The sequence below is a fragment of the Mauremys mutica genome, chromosome 12 (genome assembly GCF_020497125.1).
Source record: "Mauremys mutica isolate MM-2020 ecotype Southern chromosome 12, ASM2049712v1, whole genome shotgun sequence".
Classification (NCBI taxonomy): domain Eukaryota; kingdom Metazoa; phylum Chordata; order Testudines; family Geoemydidae; genus Mauremys; species Mauremys mutica.
The window spans coordinates 53965500-53984316 of NC_059083.1; the positions used below are offsets into that span (position 1 = coordinate 53965500).

Here is an 18817-nt window from a genome sequence, read left to right on the forward strand (position 1 = left end):
GTTCAAAAAAGCACTAGATAAATGAATAGAGGATAGGTCCCATCAATGGCTATTAGCCAGGATGGTGTCTCTAGCCTCTGTTTGCCAGAAGCTGGGAATGGGCGACAGGGGATGGATCACTTGATGATTACCTGTTCTGTTCATTCCCTCTGGGGCACCTGGCATTGGCTACTGTTGGAAGGCAGGATACTGGGCTAGCTGGACCTTTGGTCTGACCCAGTATGGCCATTCTTATGTTCTATGTGAGTAACTGATCGTACGTGGACCCCATGGGGTGAAAAAGAAAATGTCTTGTCTGGCATTGTAATGCTACAGCAGCATCTCTGTAGCTCTTCTCTGTAAACATAATTTATGCCAAATAGAGGGATTCCCCCACTGGTGTAGATAAACCCCCTCCCTGTGAGGTTCCTCAGTTGCCCTAGTGCTGCCTACTCGGGGACTTGTGTCAGCTTAAGTAAGCCAATCAGGAGTGTGGGTTTTCACATGCCTGCGTGACTTAGTAATGATGACCTAATTTTCTAGAGCAGACCAAGGCTTAGATATTATGCAAGACAAGGAAGTGTGGTAGAATCAGGCCCGGAGTGAAATACTATTCCACGAGAGGATGAGTAGCCAAATTACATGCCCAGTTTCAGGATGAACGCGTTCTCAAAACAAATCCTGCAGTGGCAGAGAAACGGCTTATTTCACACTCATGTACTTCATCAACATCTAAAAATGTTTAATTCACATTTTCTTTAAAAAGAAATCATCCAGAGGGCCCTGTCTACACTAAAATTTTTGTCCTTGTTTGTTCAGTGACACAAATGTTTCCTCATCTGGTTCCTGAGCCCTAAATTGAACCATGACCAACATACATACATCTGGGGAGTATCTATATTTGCATTCAGCATCATGGGAGTTCGCCCCACTTGCCAATCAACCTGAGTGATGACATGATCAACAATTCTAGTCTGGTCAGGGGCTAGGATTTAACACCATCAGCGCATGCCTGGTTTTGTTTATCTGCACTGTTAGAAACATGTTTTGAAAAGTGCAACTGACTAGAATTGGTTTAGGAATAAGCTGTTCTCTCTGTCTTACATATTTCATAGCATCACTATTGCAAAATGTCATAGTTTACAACTAATGAACAAAATAAAAGCAATATTGGATTATTTCCATTTATTCCTTTATTGATAGGATGCTACAGAACAATTTTTTTCTATTTATAAAGAACAGGTTAGTGCTTTTTATTTGATCAATAATGATTTTGATTAATGAAGCCAGTGATTTCTATGGAGGTTCCTACACTGTAGTACTTCTATTTAATATTTCAAAGGAGACCGAACACTCTTAATTTACATACACTGGATTTGGGGCCAGATCCTCTACTGGTGTGGAGTGGTTTAGCTCTATTGACTTCAATGGAAATACACCATTTAAACCAGCTGAGGATCTGTCCCCGTGAAGGAGATTAGCAGTGCAGTTTCTAATTCCCTCCTCAGTTGTGTCTTCCTTAAACACCCACAAAGCAATTAAAGTTCAACTTTTTGAACCCAGTCAACCCTTTCCTGCTCCTGCTCTTGTTGTTCTTACTGATCTTTCCCCCACGACGGATAGCTATCCCTGTGAATGTCACTTGCTGCTCTCACAGCAGATTTCATAGCGGTGTCGATCCAGGCGTGAGGCTGAGCTGTGTGTTCTCCTGCAAAGTGGACCCTCCCATCATTCTGAAACAAAGGCCCAGAATAGTCAACAAACTGGTAGGGGGTAAACGAGGCAAATGCTCCCATGGAATGTTTGTCCAGGTTCCATCTCTGTATCACATATTTATTACAGATGACCCGGAGATCCTCCTTAAATACGTTGTGGATTTCTGCCAGGTCCTCCAGCACTACATCAATGCACTTCTCGTCACTCATGGAAAGAAAGAATTCAGCGTCATTGTTCCATGTGTAGGAAGCCACAATCACCCCCACCCCACTAGAGAAGTTGTGGTTGGGATAGTAGATGAATCTGGAAGGGCGATCCGTGACTGATGGCCCACTTCGAATCCCGTCCTTCTCCCAGAACTTTTCAGTGCAGGCCAAGGCAACCTTGGTGGCGCTGGCATAGTGAATGGAGCGCAGGGCATGGGTCTTACTGGAGGAAAGCGGTGGCATAAATTTGATAAGTCTCGTGGCTTTTGCTGTGACCGTGACAAGGACGTAGTCAGCCATCATGAAGGAGGGGATACATGTGTCAAGTGCACTACGGTACAATACTTGGACCTTGTTATCCTTGGATATTATCTTCTCTACTGTGCTGTTCAGCTGGACAACTCCAGGCATAGAACGGTAGAAGGAGTGGGGCAATTGGTCGAATCCCCCTGTGAGCTCATCAAAACTGAAAGAAATAAGAGGTGACATGTGAAAGATTTACATTAGTAGCAGTATTACGATTGCTTTTAGGGACAATAAAGTGAGGCCCCCTGAGGTAAGGTCTGTGTCTGATACAGATCCTGCCTCTGATACACTCCAGCTAGACAAGATAGGTTTAAAAAAGTTTATTATTGTAATTTTAGAGAAGGGGAAACTGAGGCTTAAGTGAGACACAGCCCTGGGGCCCGGAGGTGAATTTCAGCCAATACCAAGGAACTCAGATTGCGCTGTACAGGGTGAGTCAAAATTATGGCCCAGATTAAATAATCAAGGAGTATATTGCTGACAGTATGACCTATTCGATGACAGAGATTGCTTCTCTCCGCACATTCTAACTGCCGCAAGGAGTGTTTCCCATTGGTAAGCTGGAGTGTCTGCCTCTTCCCCTCTCAACTGCAAGGAGGAGGAGATTATTTATTTATTTAATTATTTACTTACTCACATTGCAGTCACACAAAGGGTACATCTACACTACCAGTGGTAGGAAGACTCCCAATCTGGGTTGAGAGACTTGGGTTAGCGGGGTTCGCAGTAGTGCTGTAGAAATAGCTGTGTAGACAGGTCTTTGAGGTTGCAGCTGGGGCTGGAACTCAGACTCTCAAGCCCACCCGTCTCCCTACACTACAGAGCAAGAGCTCCAGCCCACGCCACAACTTCAGAGTGCTGTCTACACAGCTATTTGTATAGTGCTAGTAAGATCCCCACTAGCCTAAGTCTCTCAGCCTGACCTAGGAGACTCATTGCCATGGGCAACCTACTGGCAATGTAGATATACCCCCAGAGACCAACAATGAAGGGCCCCATTATCCTATGTAAAGTTAGGGTGATCAGATGCCCCAATATTATTGGGACAGACCCAATTTTAACACATTTGTCCCGCGTCCCAACCGCACATTGGTTGGGATGCCCTTTGTCTCTATATTGGGGACCGCTCACCATGAGTCACCGCCAAAGTCCCTGGGCTGGCATGGTGGTGCTTCCTGGGGCAGCTCCCGGCAGAGCACCCGTCCGCCGGCAGGAGCCTGCAGTGCTGGCGGCCCCTAGGCACAGAGGTGGAGTGGGTCTCTGAATGCTGCACTGGTTCCCTCCTGCCCAATCAGAGCTGCGGGGGCGGGGCTTGCAAGCGCCAGCAGCGGGCAGAGAGCCCTCTGCCCCTCAACCCCATCTACCCGACCTGACACGACCTGACCTGACCCTAGGAGCCAGAGGGACCTGCTGGATGCTTCCCAGGAGTCTCCCCAGCCACCACTGGGGACTCCCCACCTCGCCCCCTGGCAGGTCCCTGTGACTCTTAGGGTCAGGGCCCCGTGCGCGGTGCAAAAAGCCGGAGAGCACTGCCCCAGGCTCCCGCCATCCCGGGAAGCACAGTGAACTGGCGTGGCTTCGAGCTGGGGGAGAAGCCTGCTCTGAAGTGGCGGCGCAGTGCCACTGGTGGAGCCGCCACCGCCTCGCTCCAGGCAGCTGGAGGGGGCCCCAGCACTGCCCTGCCCCATAGACTGCATAGCTCCGCTCCCCACTCACTGTATGGACAGCTCCCTGTGGTGCATGGGCTCCATTCAGTGCTGGGCGCTGTGCACGTCAGCGGGGTAAATAGCAACCTGGCCCTCACCACACCGCACCCACATGGCCAGCAGCCATGACCCAACGAGGGTGTTTGGCTGGTGATTGAAGCCTGCAGCGGCCGGAGGCGGGGAAGGTACCAAGGGGTCCATGGCAGAGAGCAGGGGCATGTGGTGCCTTGATGTGGGGCAGTTTCCCATGTGCCCCCCCAACTATCTCCCACAGTAGGGGTGGGGGTGGTTATAAATCCAGGTGAGAGAGTCAGTGGCCACCTTGGGTGAGTCTGCCACACAGTTTAAGTGCAGGGTTTGTGGGACTTGAGTCAGCTGAGCTGTGTTAGGGAGCCCTGGGCTTACGGTGACCAAAGGTCCCAATATTAGAGGCTTTGTCTTATATAGGCAATTATTCTCCTCCCTCACCCCTGCCCCACCCCCCCAAAAGTGTCCTGATTTTTTATACTTGCTATTTGGTCACTCTAGGTAAAGTACACACATGTAGAATGAAAAGATGTAGCCATGCCCCAAAGTCCTTGCAATTTAAGTACATTTGTTTCTCACCCGTCTTCATGAAAGAAGATATTAAACTCCATGACAGAGTTAAGAAATGACATGTGGAATCCAGCATCCTCATTCATCAAGTCTCCGATCATCTGTACAGCCCCGTTGCTTAATTTCCCTTCTTTAATCAAGTACTCCTGGGAGGGTAGGAAAGGGAGGAAAGTTGTTCTCCCTTTAGGCACAAGAAGCACATTTATGGAGGTATCATTGGGGAAAGATTTGACTTCCATGAGGAAGGAAAAGATAAAGGGCCATTTTCAAGTTTTATATGGTGATGATATTGTTGCCCCTTTTTGGTATGAGCCATTGCCAGTATCTAAGGCCTTGCCTGGTTCTTTCTGTTTGAAGGAGAGATTAAGGATGTGAGTCAGGTCTTACTTTGGTGCAATCCTGTCTATTTAAAAAGAATGGATACAAAGTCCTGTTTCCCTGAACACAGTAGAAACAGTCAACAGGAGACAATGTCCCTGCTCGGCAAAACAAGTCTGCCTTTCCACCAAATACTGTGACCAAAAGAAGCTCTATCCTTTGTTTTCCTCAAAGGGCCATGTTAACCACTGCTACTCTCTTTCTCCTGGCTTTCTCCCCCTCTCACACACAGACACAGCTGCAAACAATCACTCGCCTAACCTCTGCAATCAATCCTAGGGAAACACTCAATCCCTACATCTTAGCTATTGATTGGCCTACCCACGCAACCTAGTAGTTCCTTGGGCAGTGGCTTCCACTGCCTCCAGCAATCCAACTCCAAAAAGGAGCTTAATTGCTTCTTCCATTTAACCTGAATGAAATGTGTTTAGCATGCCCATCGACTTTAACCAGGTCTGTGGCTAACTATAGACTAAAGATATGTTTGATTGCCACCATTAACACCTTCCAGCATAACAATATTCAAATAATAATGGAAGGAAATAAGAAATTTCTGGCACTCAGTCCTTTATTTCCCATAATCTTGGTCACAAACAAAACCCTGCCCACTGAGGCTGCCAAAAAGAGAAGCCAATCCCGATAGACTGTGCAGAGCTTCATAATATGCTGTTTTCCCTCATTCCTTTATTGGTGCTTTGACAACCTCGACATGAAAACTGGCATCATTAGGTTTCATCAGGATAAACAGGTGCATTTTATGCATCTCTCAGAGCAATAATTTCAGACTTTCCATAATCTTTTGGATTTAAAGGTACTCGAAGGCCCATATCCATTACCTTGGTGGAAAAGGAGTCATACTGATCCAGCAACTTTTCACAATTTGGGCTCCGTAACATCTCTATGGCCTGTGTTGGAACCATGCATGGAAATATTCATAGACAGAAAGAGAAATATGTTCACAAAAACACTGGACCAAATTCTGTTCTCTTATCTAACTACCTAGGTACTTGCATGATATCTGCAGGATTCATAATCACCAATGGATTTTATTCCCAAAATATTCCTTTGAGGTAGGGAAGAATCAGCTCCATTTTACAGAGCACATAGCTATGGCAGCAACTGAACCCACATCTCTTGAGTCCTAGTGCAATGCCCTATCTACTAGACCCTAATTCCTGTGTGTATCCATGAGACCCCACTGAATGGAACTGAGCTGCATGGCATAGTCTCCAGCCCTGCTGTAGTTAAAGAGCAGGATTTGATCCCAAATCCACTGTGTAGGAAGCAAAAACAGGTGTTTCCTTTCAGAAGTGCCAAGCACCCACAGCTCCCCAGGGGAGGGAGGGGGTGTAGATCACATGTCATTACTCCCGATTCACATGGGTGAAAGTGAATGGAGAACCAGGGCCAGATAATCTGCCCTAGTAAATCCCCTTCATACCACAACAAAGGGGAATTATAGCTCAGATTCCCCTGACACAGGATGTATTGTGGATTGGAATGGTGTTGAGACGGGGAGACCAGCACATACTACAGAAGAAGAGACCTCCTGTGCTGCAGTAGAAGGTAGGGGCATTTTTCAGAATCAGGCCTGGTAATTTATTTTCCTTTATACAATCAACCAATAAACAAACCTTCTGCAGAATTCCTACATAAAGTTCCTTAGCAGATTTGCCTTTCTCTGCGGGGGCCACAGGATAATTCAAGATATCAGGGTTCTTTTTGACATTCCCAGCTGTTGTCCTGACACCATTAACCAAATACCAGGCATTGTCATCCGTCTCAGAGAACTTATTTAGCTTAAGGTCAAATTGCCTAATAAATTCACGAACAATTCTGCAAAAGAAAGAAAGGGGAGAGAAAGGGGGAAAAGAGAGAGTCAAAAATAAGAAAATAAATTATTTGCTCTACTGGCTATACAGATAATACAGCTGTAACTATGTTATTTATGTCATTCTCTTATTGATCTTTCCTGATTCCAACTAATGTTATTAATGCTGTAGGAATATGACAGATCTTGATCCTGATCTTGATGTAAACTGATGTAGTTCCATTGACTAAAAGGGGGCTATCAGCTATGTAGTAGCTGAGGGCTTGGCATATTGACCGGTAACCACAGATATTGTGTATAATAACCTCATGTGATTGTTCTGCTTCTAAATTGTAGTCTCAGTTTATGGTAGTTTCCTTTGTAGTTAGGGTATATTTATGATACAGCTTTTTGTGTTTGTTTGTTTTTGGTTGTTTGTGCTTGTATTTTTGTGTTTTAATAAGCTTTTGTTCCCTATAATTGTGCTGAAAAAGATTCTATTTTATTCTATTCTATTCTTGTTCTTATACTTCTTCACAAAACAACTAGGTGCAGTTGTTTTTGTGTTTGTTTGTTTGAATAAGCTTTTGTTCCATATAATTGTCCTGAAAAATATTCTCTTCTATGCTATTCTATTCTTATATTTCCTCACAAAACAACTGGGTGCAGTGTTTTATGAAACAATGCAACTCATTTCAAATCACTTTGGCTAAGGAAGAGCCCATATCTATTGTCTGGCTTTCTTTTGACTCAGGGCCTGATACAACTGCCATTAACATAAATTGGAATGTTTCTATTGGTTTCATGGAAATTCGACCATGCACTCACAAGCCGCCAGTTCCATAACAAGGCTCTGATCCAGAAAACACTTATTGCTCAGTTCATTGTTTATTATTGGCCATAATCCTACTCAGGTCATTGAGACTAGTTACGGCAGGAAATATTACATCTAGCAGCAAGTTGTTTTAGGATGTTTGATCTTAGAATTCTGCAAAACTGAGTTGTTCCTTTACCAAACAACTTACATGGCTGAGGAGTGGAAACTATATTACCTGTGGGTGCTTGGCAAACGCATGGCTCCCAACTCCATATACCAATCGTGTGTCTCATCGCGATAGGTCCTGATTCGTCCTCCCACACGATCACTGGCTTCCAGAACTGTAACCTAGGAACAAGCATGGAATAGCATTTCCACTCACTTATGTGGCACCTGCACAATTTTAGGCACAAAGGACAAAACTTTCAAACCTTGGTGAATAAAATTAGGTAACTGAATCTACATTCAGGCGCCTAAATTAGTGATGGCTTTTCACCCACCAGTTCCTAACGTTATATACACTGCATGTCTGAAAATTGCACCCCTTTAAGGTGGGATTTTCAAAACCGTGTTGGTTGAACTGGACACACTGCAGTCAATGGGAGGAGAATGATGTCAACTCTGAGTGCATCTGAAAATCTGAGAGCCAGGTCTGCACTACCAGGGTTTGTCGGCCTAGCTGTTTTGGTCAGGGGTATGAAAAACCACACAACCTCAGAAAAGAAATAATGAAAAATACTCAAGCCAGCACTGACTCCCTGCCTTGCTTTGACATCTCTCTGTGCATAGAATTACCATGTGACCGGCATCTCTGAGCAGTTTGGCAGCAGTGAGTCCACTTATGCCTGCCCCTACAATGACCACCTTCACTGGATGAGCTGCCTTTCCAAGCCCGTTTTCTGCAGTCTTCACCAGCTCATCATAGTCGGGATCATCAAGGCAAGGTTCTGGAAAGCTAGAGAAACTCTCAGACCATAGTACAGCCACAAGGAGAAACAGCTTGGAAAGCGCTGGAGACATATGGACAAAGAGAAGTGAGGTGTAGTTAATGAATGATGCAGTCAGAGAAGCAAACTCATTCTCTGAAACCCAAATGGCAGGTGGCATCCCTGAAATGACACCAATCAGCCCATGGCAGAGCTAAAATCCATACAAGGGTGTGCAGCAAACCAGCCTTGAGTATTGCCAGACGATACATAAGAGCAAACCAGCTCCTAACATTACCAGTATACAAAGATGATCATTTTAAGGTATGTCTACACTGGAGCTAGGTGCATCATTTCCAGCTTGAGTAGACAGACCTGTGCTCCCTCTTACCTAGCTAGCATGCTAAAAATAGAATGGTATCCACAGCAGTGGAAGCATGGGGTGGGGAGGAGGATATTCCTAGGATCTTGGACAGAATCATGTTAGGGGCCGGTACCCTTTCCTGCTGCTCACACCCCACCATGGATACCCTCAGGTTATAAGATCCTTGGGGAATGGGCTGTCATTTAAAACATCTTTGCACAGTGCCTAGCACAATGAAGGTGAGAAGCCTGGATGAGACCTCTTGGATCCACCACACAAGGAGTTGTCGACAGCCTAGGTAGAGGAGTTCAAATATATAATTAATCTCTGGAAGTGTGTGTGTCAGTCCCACCAGTGATGCGCCATATCCGAGCCCTAGGGACAGGGTAGCAACCTGAGGAGAGGATCTGCAATGTAATGAATTGCAGAAGCGATGTTGTATGACCAGCTTGGGACACTTGAAAGAGGGCTGGTTTTCAGATAGCAGGAGTCCAGGCTTTTCTGAAAAATGAAGCCCCTTTAAGACACCTCAACTGGGGCACACTGAAATTGCTCTTTACCCTGTAGCTAAACCACAAGACAGGGGCTTGATGCAGGAATTACAAGATGAAATTCTATGTCTTGCATTAGGCAGGAGTCAGACTAGAAGCAGGGCTGGCTCTAGGTTTTTTGCCACCTCAAGCAAAAAAAAATTTTGGCTGCCCCCCACCCCAGCCATGGGCTCTCACACCCCACCCCCTCCACCAGACTAGAAGATCACAATGGTCCCCTCTGGACTTAGGGTCTGTGAAATAATAAGGCATGCAAAATCACTAGCCATTGTTAAAAGTCTTGCCCTGAAAGACACAAAATCTTTGTTAACTTTAAGGTCTTGTCCACACTGCAGATGTTTTCCCAAAAAATTCAAACCAGTTTCAAAATCAGTTGGAGCCACAGAGTCGATAAGTTTGTTGTTGGCCATAATCATAATTATAACCAGTTTAAATAATTTGGCTATCAGGAGGCTTAAGTAAACCGGTTATAAGAATGATTCTGGCCAGGGCAGCCCAGAGGATTCAGGGGGCCTGGGGCAAAGCAATTTCGGGGGCCTCTTCCATTAAAAACATTCCAATACTATACAATACTATATTCTCTGCGGGGCCCGGCACAAATTGCCTCACTTGCTCCCCCGCAAAAAATAAACCTTCTGCATCTCAGCACAAACCCAGTTTTGAGAAAACTTCTTTACAAGGTATCACTGGTTCTCAGCATCAGCTAGTGCTAAAAGGCACTAAAGCTCATTAAAAAGGTTGGACAAATATTTAACGTCAATACTTTTTCTGGATCGAAAACTAGGGGTTTTTAAAAAGCAGGAAAAAATCACGGACAATGTCTGCTTTCCTTCAAAATTTGTTGTGGTTTTTTTAATTGAAAAGCTGAAATTAGTTTGCCAAAACCTGAATATGGTTTGGGGTTTCAGAAGTGTGACACCAAATATTTGCTGCTTGCTGTGTTTGATTGTTTAAAAAAAAAATTCTGCTTAAAAATAATCCAAAATTTTTGAACCACCTCAGCTTGTGGCCATCCAGTCAGAGATTTTTCCAGGTTTCTGATACTCTGTCGGCTTCCTTGAGTCACATCTGTCTCCATAGCTTTGGGTTCATTTAGGTTAGAGCATATAAACAGCCATACTGGGTCAAACCAAAGGTCCATCCAGCCCAGTATCCTGTCTACCGACAATGGCCAATGCCAAGTGCCCCAGAGGGAGTAAACCTAACAGGTAATGATCAAGTGATTTCTCTCCTGCCATCCACCTCCATACTGTGACTAACAGGCTAGGGACACCATTCCTTACCCATCCTGGCTAATAGCCATTAATGGACTTAACCTCCATGCATTTATCTGTTTCCTAGAGACTGGCTCCATGGGGTCCCTCACAAACTGGAGACGGTTACTGTGGGTTTGTCTTTAGTATAGCTTATGTACATACTCCACGAACTGAGCATTTGAGCTTGGTCCAGAATCTGGGATGAGCCTATGTTGTGAAAACTGAAATGCTCAAAATAGCACATGCATGTGAATGGACACAGGGTGCTAAAATTAAATTAACCCAGGGGTTCTCAAACTGGGGATCGGGACCCCTCAGGTAGTCACAAGGTTATTACTGGGGGGTCGTGAGCTGTCAGCCTCCACCTCAAACCCCGCTTTGCCTCCAGCATTTACAATAGTGTTAAATATATAAAAAAGTGTTTTTAATTTTATAATGAGGGGGCCGCACTCAGAGGTTTGCTATGTGAAAGGGGTCACCAGTATAAAAGTTTGAGAACCACTGAATTAAGCCCTCTGGAGACTCAGGGAATGTAGGTGGGGGGGGTCTCCTTTGGTAGAGTTGGGAAGGATATTGCTCTTCTCATGTGATCCCTCCCGCAGTGTCTAATTTTAAATGAAGCTACCCTCCCCTGACATGAATCTCCCTATGGCACTGAAATTAAATATAGACTATAATTTGGCATTTGAGAAGTGAAAGGGATGGTAGCCCTAATGGAAAAGCTAACAGCTTGGCTCTTCTGCAAGCCTCAAATTGCTGAATGAGCTTTAGGGTAGGGAAGGCTGTGCCTCTCAAACAGCCTGGCCCTGCCCCCTAGCCGACCCCCACCCACTTCCTACCCCCCGACTGACTGCCCCCCCTCAAAATCCCAGACACATCCTGCTCCTTGTCCCCTCACCGTCCCCCAGAGACCCCACCCCTGCTCCCTGTCCCCTGACTGCCCAGACCCCTATCCACCCCCCCATTAAGTCCTGACAGACCCCCAGAACGCCCACAATCCAAACCCCCATTCCCTGGCCGCCCCCCCAACTTCTGCCCCCTCGCTGTGGCCTGACTGTCCTGGGACTCCCTGCCCCTTAGCTAACCCCAGCCTCTTACCCCTGGCTCCCCCCTCACCCAGAGCCTCAGCCCATCCAGGAGCATCCCTCGAGAACTGTAGCATGGCTCCAGCAGGGCCTGTGCCCCTCCCCGCTCAGAGCCGCGTGGTAAGGGGGCAGGGCTGCGAGCTCCGGGCCGAGCAGAGGGAGCTGAGCTCAGCCTGGAGCTCGCAGCCCCGCCCCTTACCACGCAGCTCTGAGCAGGGCGGAGCTTAGGCCCTGCCAGAGCCATGCTGCAGCTGTCCAGGGACGCTGCTAGATGTGCTGAGGCTCTGGGAGTGGGGCAGATATGGGGTCAGGCTTGGGAGGGAGCCTCTGCCATTCTCAAGGGGGCCCTTGCAGAGTCCGGGGCCTGGGACAAATTGCCCCACTTCCACCCCCCCACCCCCAGGTGGCCTTGATTCTGGCTGCTTGAGCCTTGTCCACATTTGGGTTCTAACTAGGTAATAAGGTAATAATTGGAGATATACCAATCTCCTAGAATTGGAAGGTACCTCGAAAGGTCATTGAGTCCAGCCCCCTGCCTTCACTAGCAGGACCAATTTTTGCCCAAGATCCATAAGTGGCCCCCTCAAAGATTGAACTCACAACCCTGGGTTTAGTAGGCCAATGCTCAAACCACTGAGCTATCCCTCCTAGTTTCAAACTGATTTTAAAACCAGTTGAATTTTTTAATACATTTCCCCACTGTGGACAAGATTGTAGTGAAGGGTGATACTTAACTTTAAAGTTCAAAAGTATTTATAACAAAGAATATTAAAGACATTTAAATAAAACTTTTAGGCACACTTGGTGAGATTTTCAAAAGGGCTCAGTGTTGACCTAAATTTTCTCCCACTAAAGTCATTTAATCTCCACGCTGCTACAGTGCTTTTACTCGATTGGCTATTTTGGAAATATTGGTGATTAGACCTCTCTGTGCTCCTCAAATAAATTTAGTTTTCTAGAAATGCCCTGAGAAACAACAGGGTAGATCAGAGCCCATTCAGAACAATCCTTTAAACTATAAACAGATTCATCAGCAATGCACAGACATTCAGTTCTCAGTGAAGAGATACACAGTTCAGTTTCAGGTGGAAGCTGTTACCCAAAGAACCACAGAATAATATTTTTTCTCTTCCCTTCTCAGACAGGTTCCAATTTCACTCAAGAAACTAAACAGTACCAAAAATTTCCTTTCGACAACGTGACTTGCTTTAAACCCTGATCCTACTCTGGCTCACGTGAGGAATCTCATGGAATCATTACTGGCATTGGAACAGTGTCTCTGATTCGCGCCCAAGCCTTGAACAGTTGTAAGTAGGACCCCCCCAGCATATTATTGGATGGCACTTTCTCAGAGGGTTACATGGTATTAACATCAATCGATACATGTAAAGTCCTATAGTCTAATCCTGCTGCCGTTGAAGTGAAAAAACAAAATTGCCATCACTTTCAATCATTCAGGATCAAGCCCTTAGTGTGACCAAATTTTCCCATAAAATACCCACAAAGGTGGGTATGCATTCTCTTTTTTAAAAAAATCACAATGCCACCAAGAGGGTGTGATCCAAGGCTCATGGAAATCAGTGGGAATCAACTTCAAGGGAGCAGAAAGGGGCACTGAAAAACAAAGCCCAAGACATATTTATCTAAAAAAGAGTGAAAAAGAGTGAGAGGTTAAAAAAAGAGAGAAAGATGCAAAACAAGAAAGCAGCTGAAGATGGACTAGCACACATCCTTTCCTAGCCCGAAATCAATTCTCCCAGCGCAGAAGTTTCACTTACAGAGTCTGTCCATGTTTCCACCAGCAGCACTAGTCACTTAGTGAGCACTTTCATTTTATAGCCTGAACCAGCCAATCTCAGAAAAAGAAAAAAGTGGTTCAAAACTTCCTACCAATCAGTATGTTCCAAATTAATTAATAATAAGTAATTAATAATTCTAGGGGAAATGAATTTCCAGTCTGACACAATTCTATGTCTCTTTCTGTCCCACCCTTTGATCAGGTGACACCAAGTGACTGGAACACAAGTTACTTATTTTTCTGGGAAGTCCCACACATGTATACAACCAGGTTATGCATCTGTCTGTCTTCCTCTCAGCAGACATAGTACAATGCCTAATTCTGTAATTTGGCAAAATCTCTATGAATTTTTCTGCCTATTGCCCCCCTAAATCGGAAGAAATCTGTGCAGGGCACAGGAGGAAATGGATGGAATTTCTGTGGATATTTATGCTACACTCCTGCAAGCAGTTAAACATCCCTCACTTTGCATCCCTCCATTGGATCCCCTTGTCTGCCCTGGCGAGGCCAATCCCCACTCCACCTATAATCTCTCCTTTGATATCTAAATGTCAGCACCCAGCTCTGATCGGCCCATGATACCAGCCTCCTTGCCTACTTGTTTTCAGAGAAACACCTGTGTTGCTTTCTCCCATTCTTGTGTTTGCTAGCAGCTCCTCATAAACATCCACAGGGCTAGCTCATTATCCTCTTTCAAAACCCTCCTTACAAATTTCCTTTGCAGTAATGCCTAAAAAAAGAGATGACAATGGTTAGACAGCAGCCTGCCATGCTGACCAGTTCAATTATTTTCTTATAGTCCCCTGGTTGTCTGCTTGTAACCATCCCTTCCCCCTTGTCTTATGCTTAGATTGTAAGCTCATTGTGGCAGGGGATGTTGTTATGGACTCACAGGACTCGTGCTCTCTCTCGGCTCTGTACAGTCCCTGGGAGGAACCCCCTTCAGTGTGACAGCCCTTCTCGGGGATCCACTCTCTCTCGGGGGTTAAACCGTAGGCCCCTCTGCCTCCCAGAACTGCATCTCTCTGAGCCCTCAGCACTCATGTCTTTTGCCATGGGCCCCTCAGGGAGTCCACTTGCTCTGGACCCCCAGGGCCTCCACGCCCAACGTGAATAATGCAACCCTGACCCCTAGACTGGAGTGACTCTCAGCCAGCATAAAATAGGAGAGTTTATTTCATCTCTGATTACAGCATAGGAAACTCTCAGGGCCTCAGGCCTACCATCCCTCAGAACGGTACATCTAGGTCTCTCCAGCCTCCAGGTGGGCTCTGGCTAGGGTGACCAGGTGTTCAGTTTTTGACCGGAACATCTGGTCAAAAAGGGACCCTGGCGGCTCTGGTCAGCACCACCAACCGGCCGTTAAAGGTACAGTTGGCAATGCTGCGGTGCTAAAGCAGGCTAGTCCCTATCTGTCCTGGCACCACGCTGTGCCCCAAAAGCAGCCAGCAGGTCGGGCTCCTAGGCAGGGGGGCCATGGGACTCTGCGTCCTGCCCCCACCCCAAGCACCGACTCCACACTCCCATTGGCTGGGAACTGGCCAATAGGAGCTGGGGGTGGAGGGCCTGCGGAAAGAGCAGCACATGGAGCCTCCTGTCCCCCCACCCCCTTCTGCCTACTAGTGCCGAACCTGCTGGCTGCTTCCAGGGCACATGCAACACGGTGTCAGGACAAGCAGGCAGCGTGCCTTAGCCCCGCTGTGCTGCTGACTGGAAGCCGCCCAAGGTAAGCCTGTGCCCCAACCCCGAACCCCTGCCTTAGCCCTGAGCCTCCCCACCAAACCCAGAGCCCCTCTTACACCCCAAAGCCCTCATCCCCAGCCGCACTCCAAAGCCCGCACCCCTAGCCCAGAGACCATACCCTCTCCTGCACCCCAACCCTCTGCCCCAGCCCTGACCCTAACAACCTGGAGCCCCCTCCTGCACCCCAAGCCCCTCATCCCTGGCCCCACCCAGAGCCCCTACCTCCTCCCACACTCCAACCCCCTGCCTCAACCTGCAGCCCCCTCCCACATTCTGAATCCCTCAGCCCCACCCCCCAGCCTGGATCCCTCTCCTGCACCTCAAACTCCTCATCCCCGGCCCCACCTGAAATCCCGCACCACTAGCCCAGAGACCATACCCTCTCCTGCACCCCCAACCCTCTGACCCAGCCCTGACCCTCACAACCTGGAGCCCCCTTCTGCACCCCAAGCCCCTCATCCCTGGCTCCACCCCAGAGCCCAGACCCTTAGCCCAGAGCCGCTACCTCCTCCTACACTCCAACCCCCTGCCCCTGGGGCTTTGGTTTACAGGCAAATGTTTTGCTGGCAGAGCTAGATCAGTTTGGAGTGTGAAAAAACCCACCCCCAGCTAGGGTGACCAGACAGCAAATGTGAAAAATCGGGACGGGGGTGGGGGGTAATAGGAGCCTACATAAGAAAAAGACCCAAAAATCAGGATGGTCCCTATAAAATCGGGACATCTGCTCATCCTACCCCCAGCCCACAAGCTCTACCAGTAGAGGCTGCCCTGTAGCCCTTCTGTTGGTACAACTTGTTCCCTTCAGGGAACTTGTGTCATGTATACTGAGGAAAGCCTTCGCTGCCAATATCAGCAGCACCTCCGCTTGGCGTGGGGGCAGTTGCTCATCTAGCTACATAGATGAGGCCTAAACACCTTACCCAACCTGCACAAAGAGCTCATGGGACTGAGCTCAGTTCTCCTCAGCCCACAGCTCACCAGCCTACCCACTGCACCAGCTGCTCTCCTTAGGAGCTCCCTTGCACACAGTATATAGGGCTCCATGCCCAGCTCCCATTCACAGCCAGGCACTGTCAACAAATAGCTCACAATGTTTGCACAGTGACATGATTCTGGCCTGGCTGGAACCAGTCTCATGATAACAGCCTGCCAAACCCACACCAGCTGCCCCCAGCCCATCTCTTCCCCTGGACTCTGCTCTTCCTTTCTCTTATTGAAAGTGGTAGTTGCCTAATAAAGACACACACATTACAGTTCACAATGGTGCCTGTTCCCCCCAGCGCCATGTGTCCCTGATGAGCCCTCTCTCTTCCTTCCTGTGGTTCTCTGCTGCCCTTGACTTGCCCAGGATCACCTTGTGTTAGCAGCAAAATAAAGTCTGGATGAAGCATGGTCTGAGGATGCCCCTCCCCCAACCCACCCCACCTCACCCAGAGACCAGTGTGAAGCCCTGGCAGTCAGGTTTACTGGGCCCTGCCTCAGTGCAGGAGACTGGATGTGGTGACTTCTCTGGAGCCCTTCCAGCCCCACATTTCTGTCAGTGAGCTCTGGCCTGTCTGAGATTCTCCAGGCCTTGGGGCCTGACCTGGTGCCCTTTGCAGTCAATGGTCAGATTTCCAATGGCCGTTGGATCTGGCCCTAGTGCACATCTCATCACCTGTGTATTGCACTGTGTGTTGTTAGGGGCCTAGTGACCCCCTGGGTTATTGTTACAGGGAGACACTGAGCTGAGCTCACAGAGTTCTGTCTTGTCTGTTAAATCACCTCTGAGTTTCCCCCATCCTGCCCCTGAAAATGAAAATGTCAGAAAGTAACAACAGCCCTGGGGCTGCTCCAAGTGACTCTTCAGAGACACTGTGAGTTCTATTGCTCCAGAGGCTGAAGTGCAACCCCAGCCCAAGCCAGGTAAGACTCAGGCTGCAGCTTTCAGTTTGAATGTGGCAAACTGCAGGTAACTGAACAAAAAGGAGCAAAGAGAAAATAACAATGTGATTTTATCAACTGTTCTTTTATGTGGCCACATTATTTTTTCCAAGAAAATAGGCTCAGCCTGGGGAGAGAAAAAAATAGCATTTAAAAATTAAGGGGAAAAGTTATCAAGACACCCTAGTTAATGTCCAGCTCTACTCACCATTCCCAGGGCATTCTCCCCTCCCCCATCGTTTATAATCCTGCTGAGATGGCAACATTGGGTAACAGCAGCAGGAAGGTGCAGGTGGTGAGTGTAGGGTACAAAGAGTAACAATAAGCAGCAATTAATTGCTGAACTGTAATGTGTGTGTCTTTATTAGGCAATGGGAGCCTCTGGGTTCAGGGTCTCCTTTTTTACTGCACATCTGAGAGGACCTGGGAATGCCCCCAAGCCAGGCCTGCAGCTGACCCCACTGGGCTTCTCTGGGAGGCTGTGGGGAAGGCACTAAAATGAAGGGACTTAAGAATCCTCCCCTAGAACATTCTGAAATCCCACTGCAATTTTCTGAATTTTATACAATTAAATAAAAATAGATGAGGCCAAAAATTGTAAGTGCCCATGTGGGACCCTATGCATGTGTGGAGGGGAGGAGGAGGGGGAAACAGCCCATAGTGAGCTGGCCAATTTCTTCTTGTTATAGTACTTGAATGGTCTCACTATCATACTGAGTCCCTCACAATCACGAATAGATTTTTATTCTCACACAGCTTTGTGAGGTGGGCAGTACTTGTATCCATGTCAGTATTGTGGAGGCCCAGATAGACTGTGGCTTGGTTTACAGTTAAATGTAGTGTTAGCATTGCTACATTGGTTTGGAATGTGAAAAACCCACTCCCAGCCTACATAGATCTGCCACCAAAGGCCATCCTGTAGCCCTTTTGTTGGTACAACTTATTCCCTTCAGAGAACTGGTGTCCTCTACACTGGGGAAAGCCTTCGCTGCCAATATCAGCAGCACCGCCGCTTGGCGTGGGGGCAGTTGCTCATCTAGGTACATAGTCGAGGCCTAACAGTCTTACCTACCTTGCACAAGGAGCTCATGGGATTGAGCTCAGTTCTCCTCAGCCCACAGCTCACCAGCCTACCCACTGCACCAGCTGCTCTCCCTAGGAGCTCCCTTGCACACAGTACACAGGGCTCCTTGCCCATCCCCCAGTCACACCCAGGCAGTGTCAACAACTAGCACAGGATGTTCTTGCTGTGACATGATTCCGGCCAGGCTGGAACCAGTCTTGCGGTGACACAAGAAGCTCCATGACACCACCCAATCAGGGCTACAGCAGGAAGAGCTCTCCCCAACCCCAACATCAAAGCGGGTCTCATGGGAGGGGAGCTTCCACCTCTGACATTACAAGAGAGTGTCGTGGTGCTGCTGATCTGGGCCCAGGGATTCTGACCAGGTATACTGTTCTAGGGGGCCCAGAGCCAGAGACACAGGGGTCACATATAGGAGAGGGGCCAGCCCTATGGCATCAATACAACTCTTGCTCCCCCCTCACACACACACTCAGACTGCATCTGGGACCAGCAAACACAAACACACTTGAAAGAGAAGCAAGAGGCTGTGGGATTTCTGGAAGGCCTGGCACCTTCCCCAAAGCCGCAAA

General features: G+C 47.6%; 1 protein-coding gene across 5 annotated transcripts; it reads right to left on the reverse strand.

Moving 5' to 3' along the window:
* Positions 1-1154: 1154 nt before the first annotated feature.
* LOC123346524 (L-amino-acid oxidase-like) lies at positions 1155-18271 on the reverse strand. 5 transcript variants are annotated; one of them, XM_044983974.1, is made up of 7 exons: positions 13476-13506; positions 8311-8525; positions 7751-7863; positions 6523-6724; positions 5725-5793; positions 4520-4656; positions 1155-2367 (listed from the first exon to the last, which is right to left on the reverse strand). In XM_044983974.1, exons 1-7 carry the CDS (start codon positions 13486-13488, stop codon positions 1575-1577), a joined length of 1542 nt encoding a protein of 513 aa, XP_044839909.1. In that variant the 5' UTR covers positions 13489-13506; the 3' UTR covers positions 1155-1574. The 5 variants fall into 5 exon arrangements, with proteins under 5 accessions (XP_044839909.1, XP_044839910.1, XP_044839911.1 ...); XM_044983975.1 differs by lacking the exons at positions 8311-8525; positions 13476-13506 and adding an exon at positions 18234-18271; XM_044983976.1 differs by lacking the exon at positions 8311-8525 and having other exon boundaries at positions 13476-13558.
* Between the last annotated feature and the right edge of the window lie 546 nt (positions 18272-18817).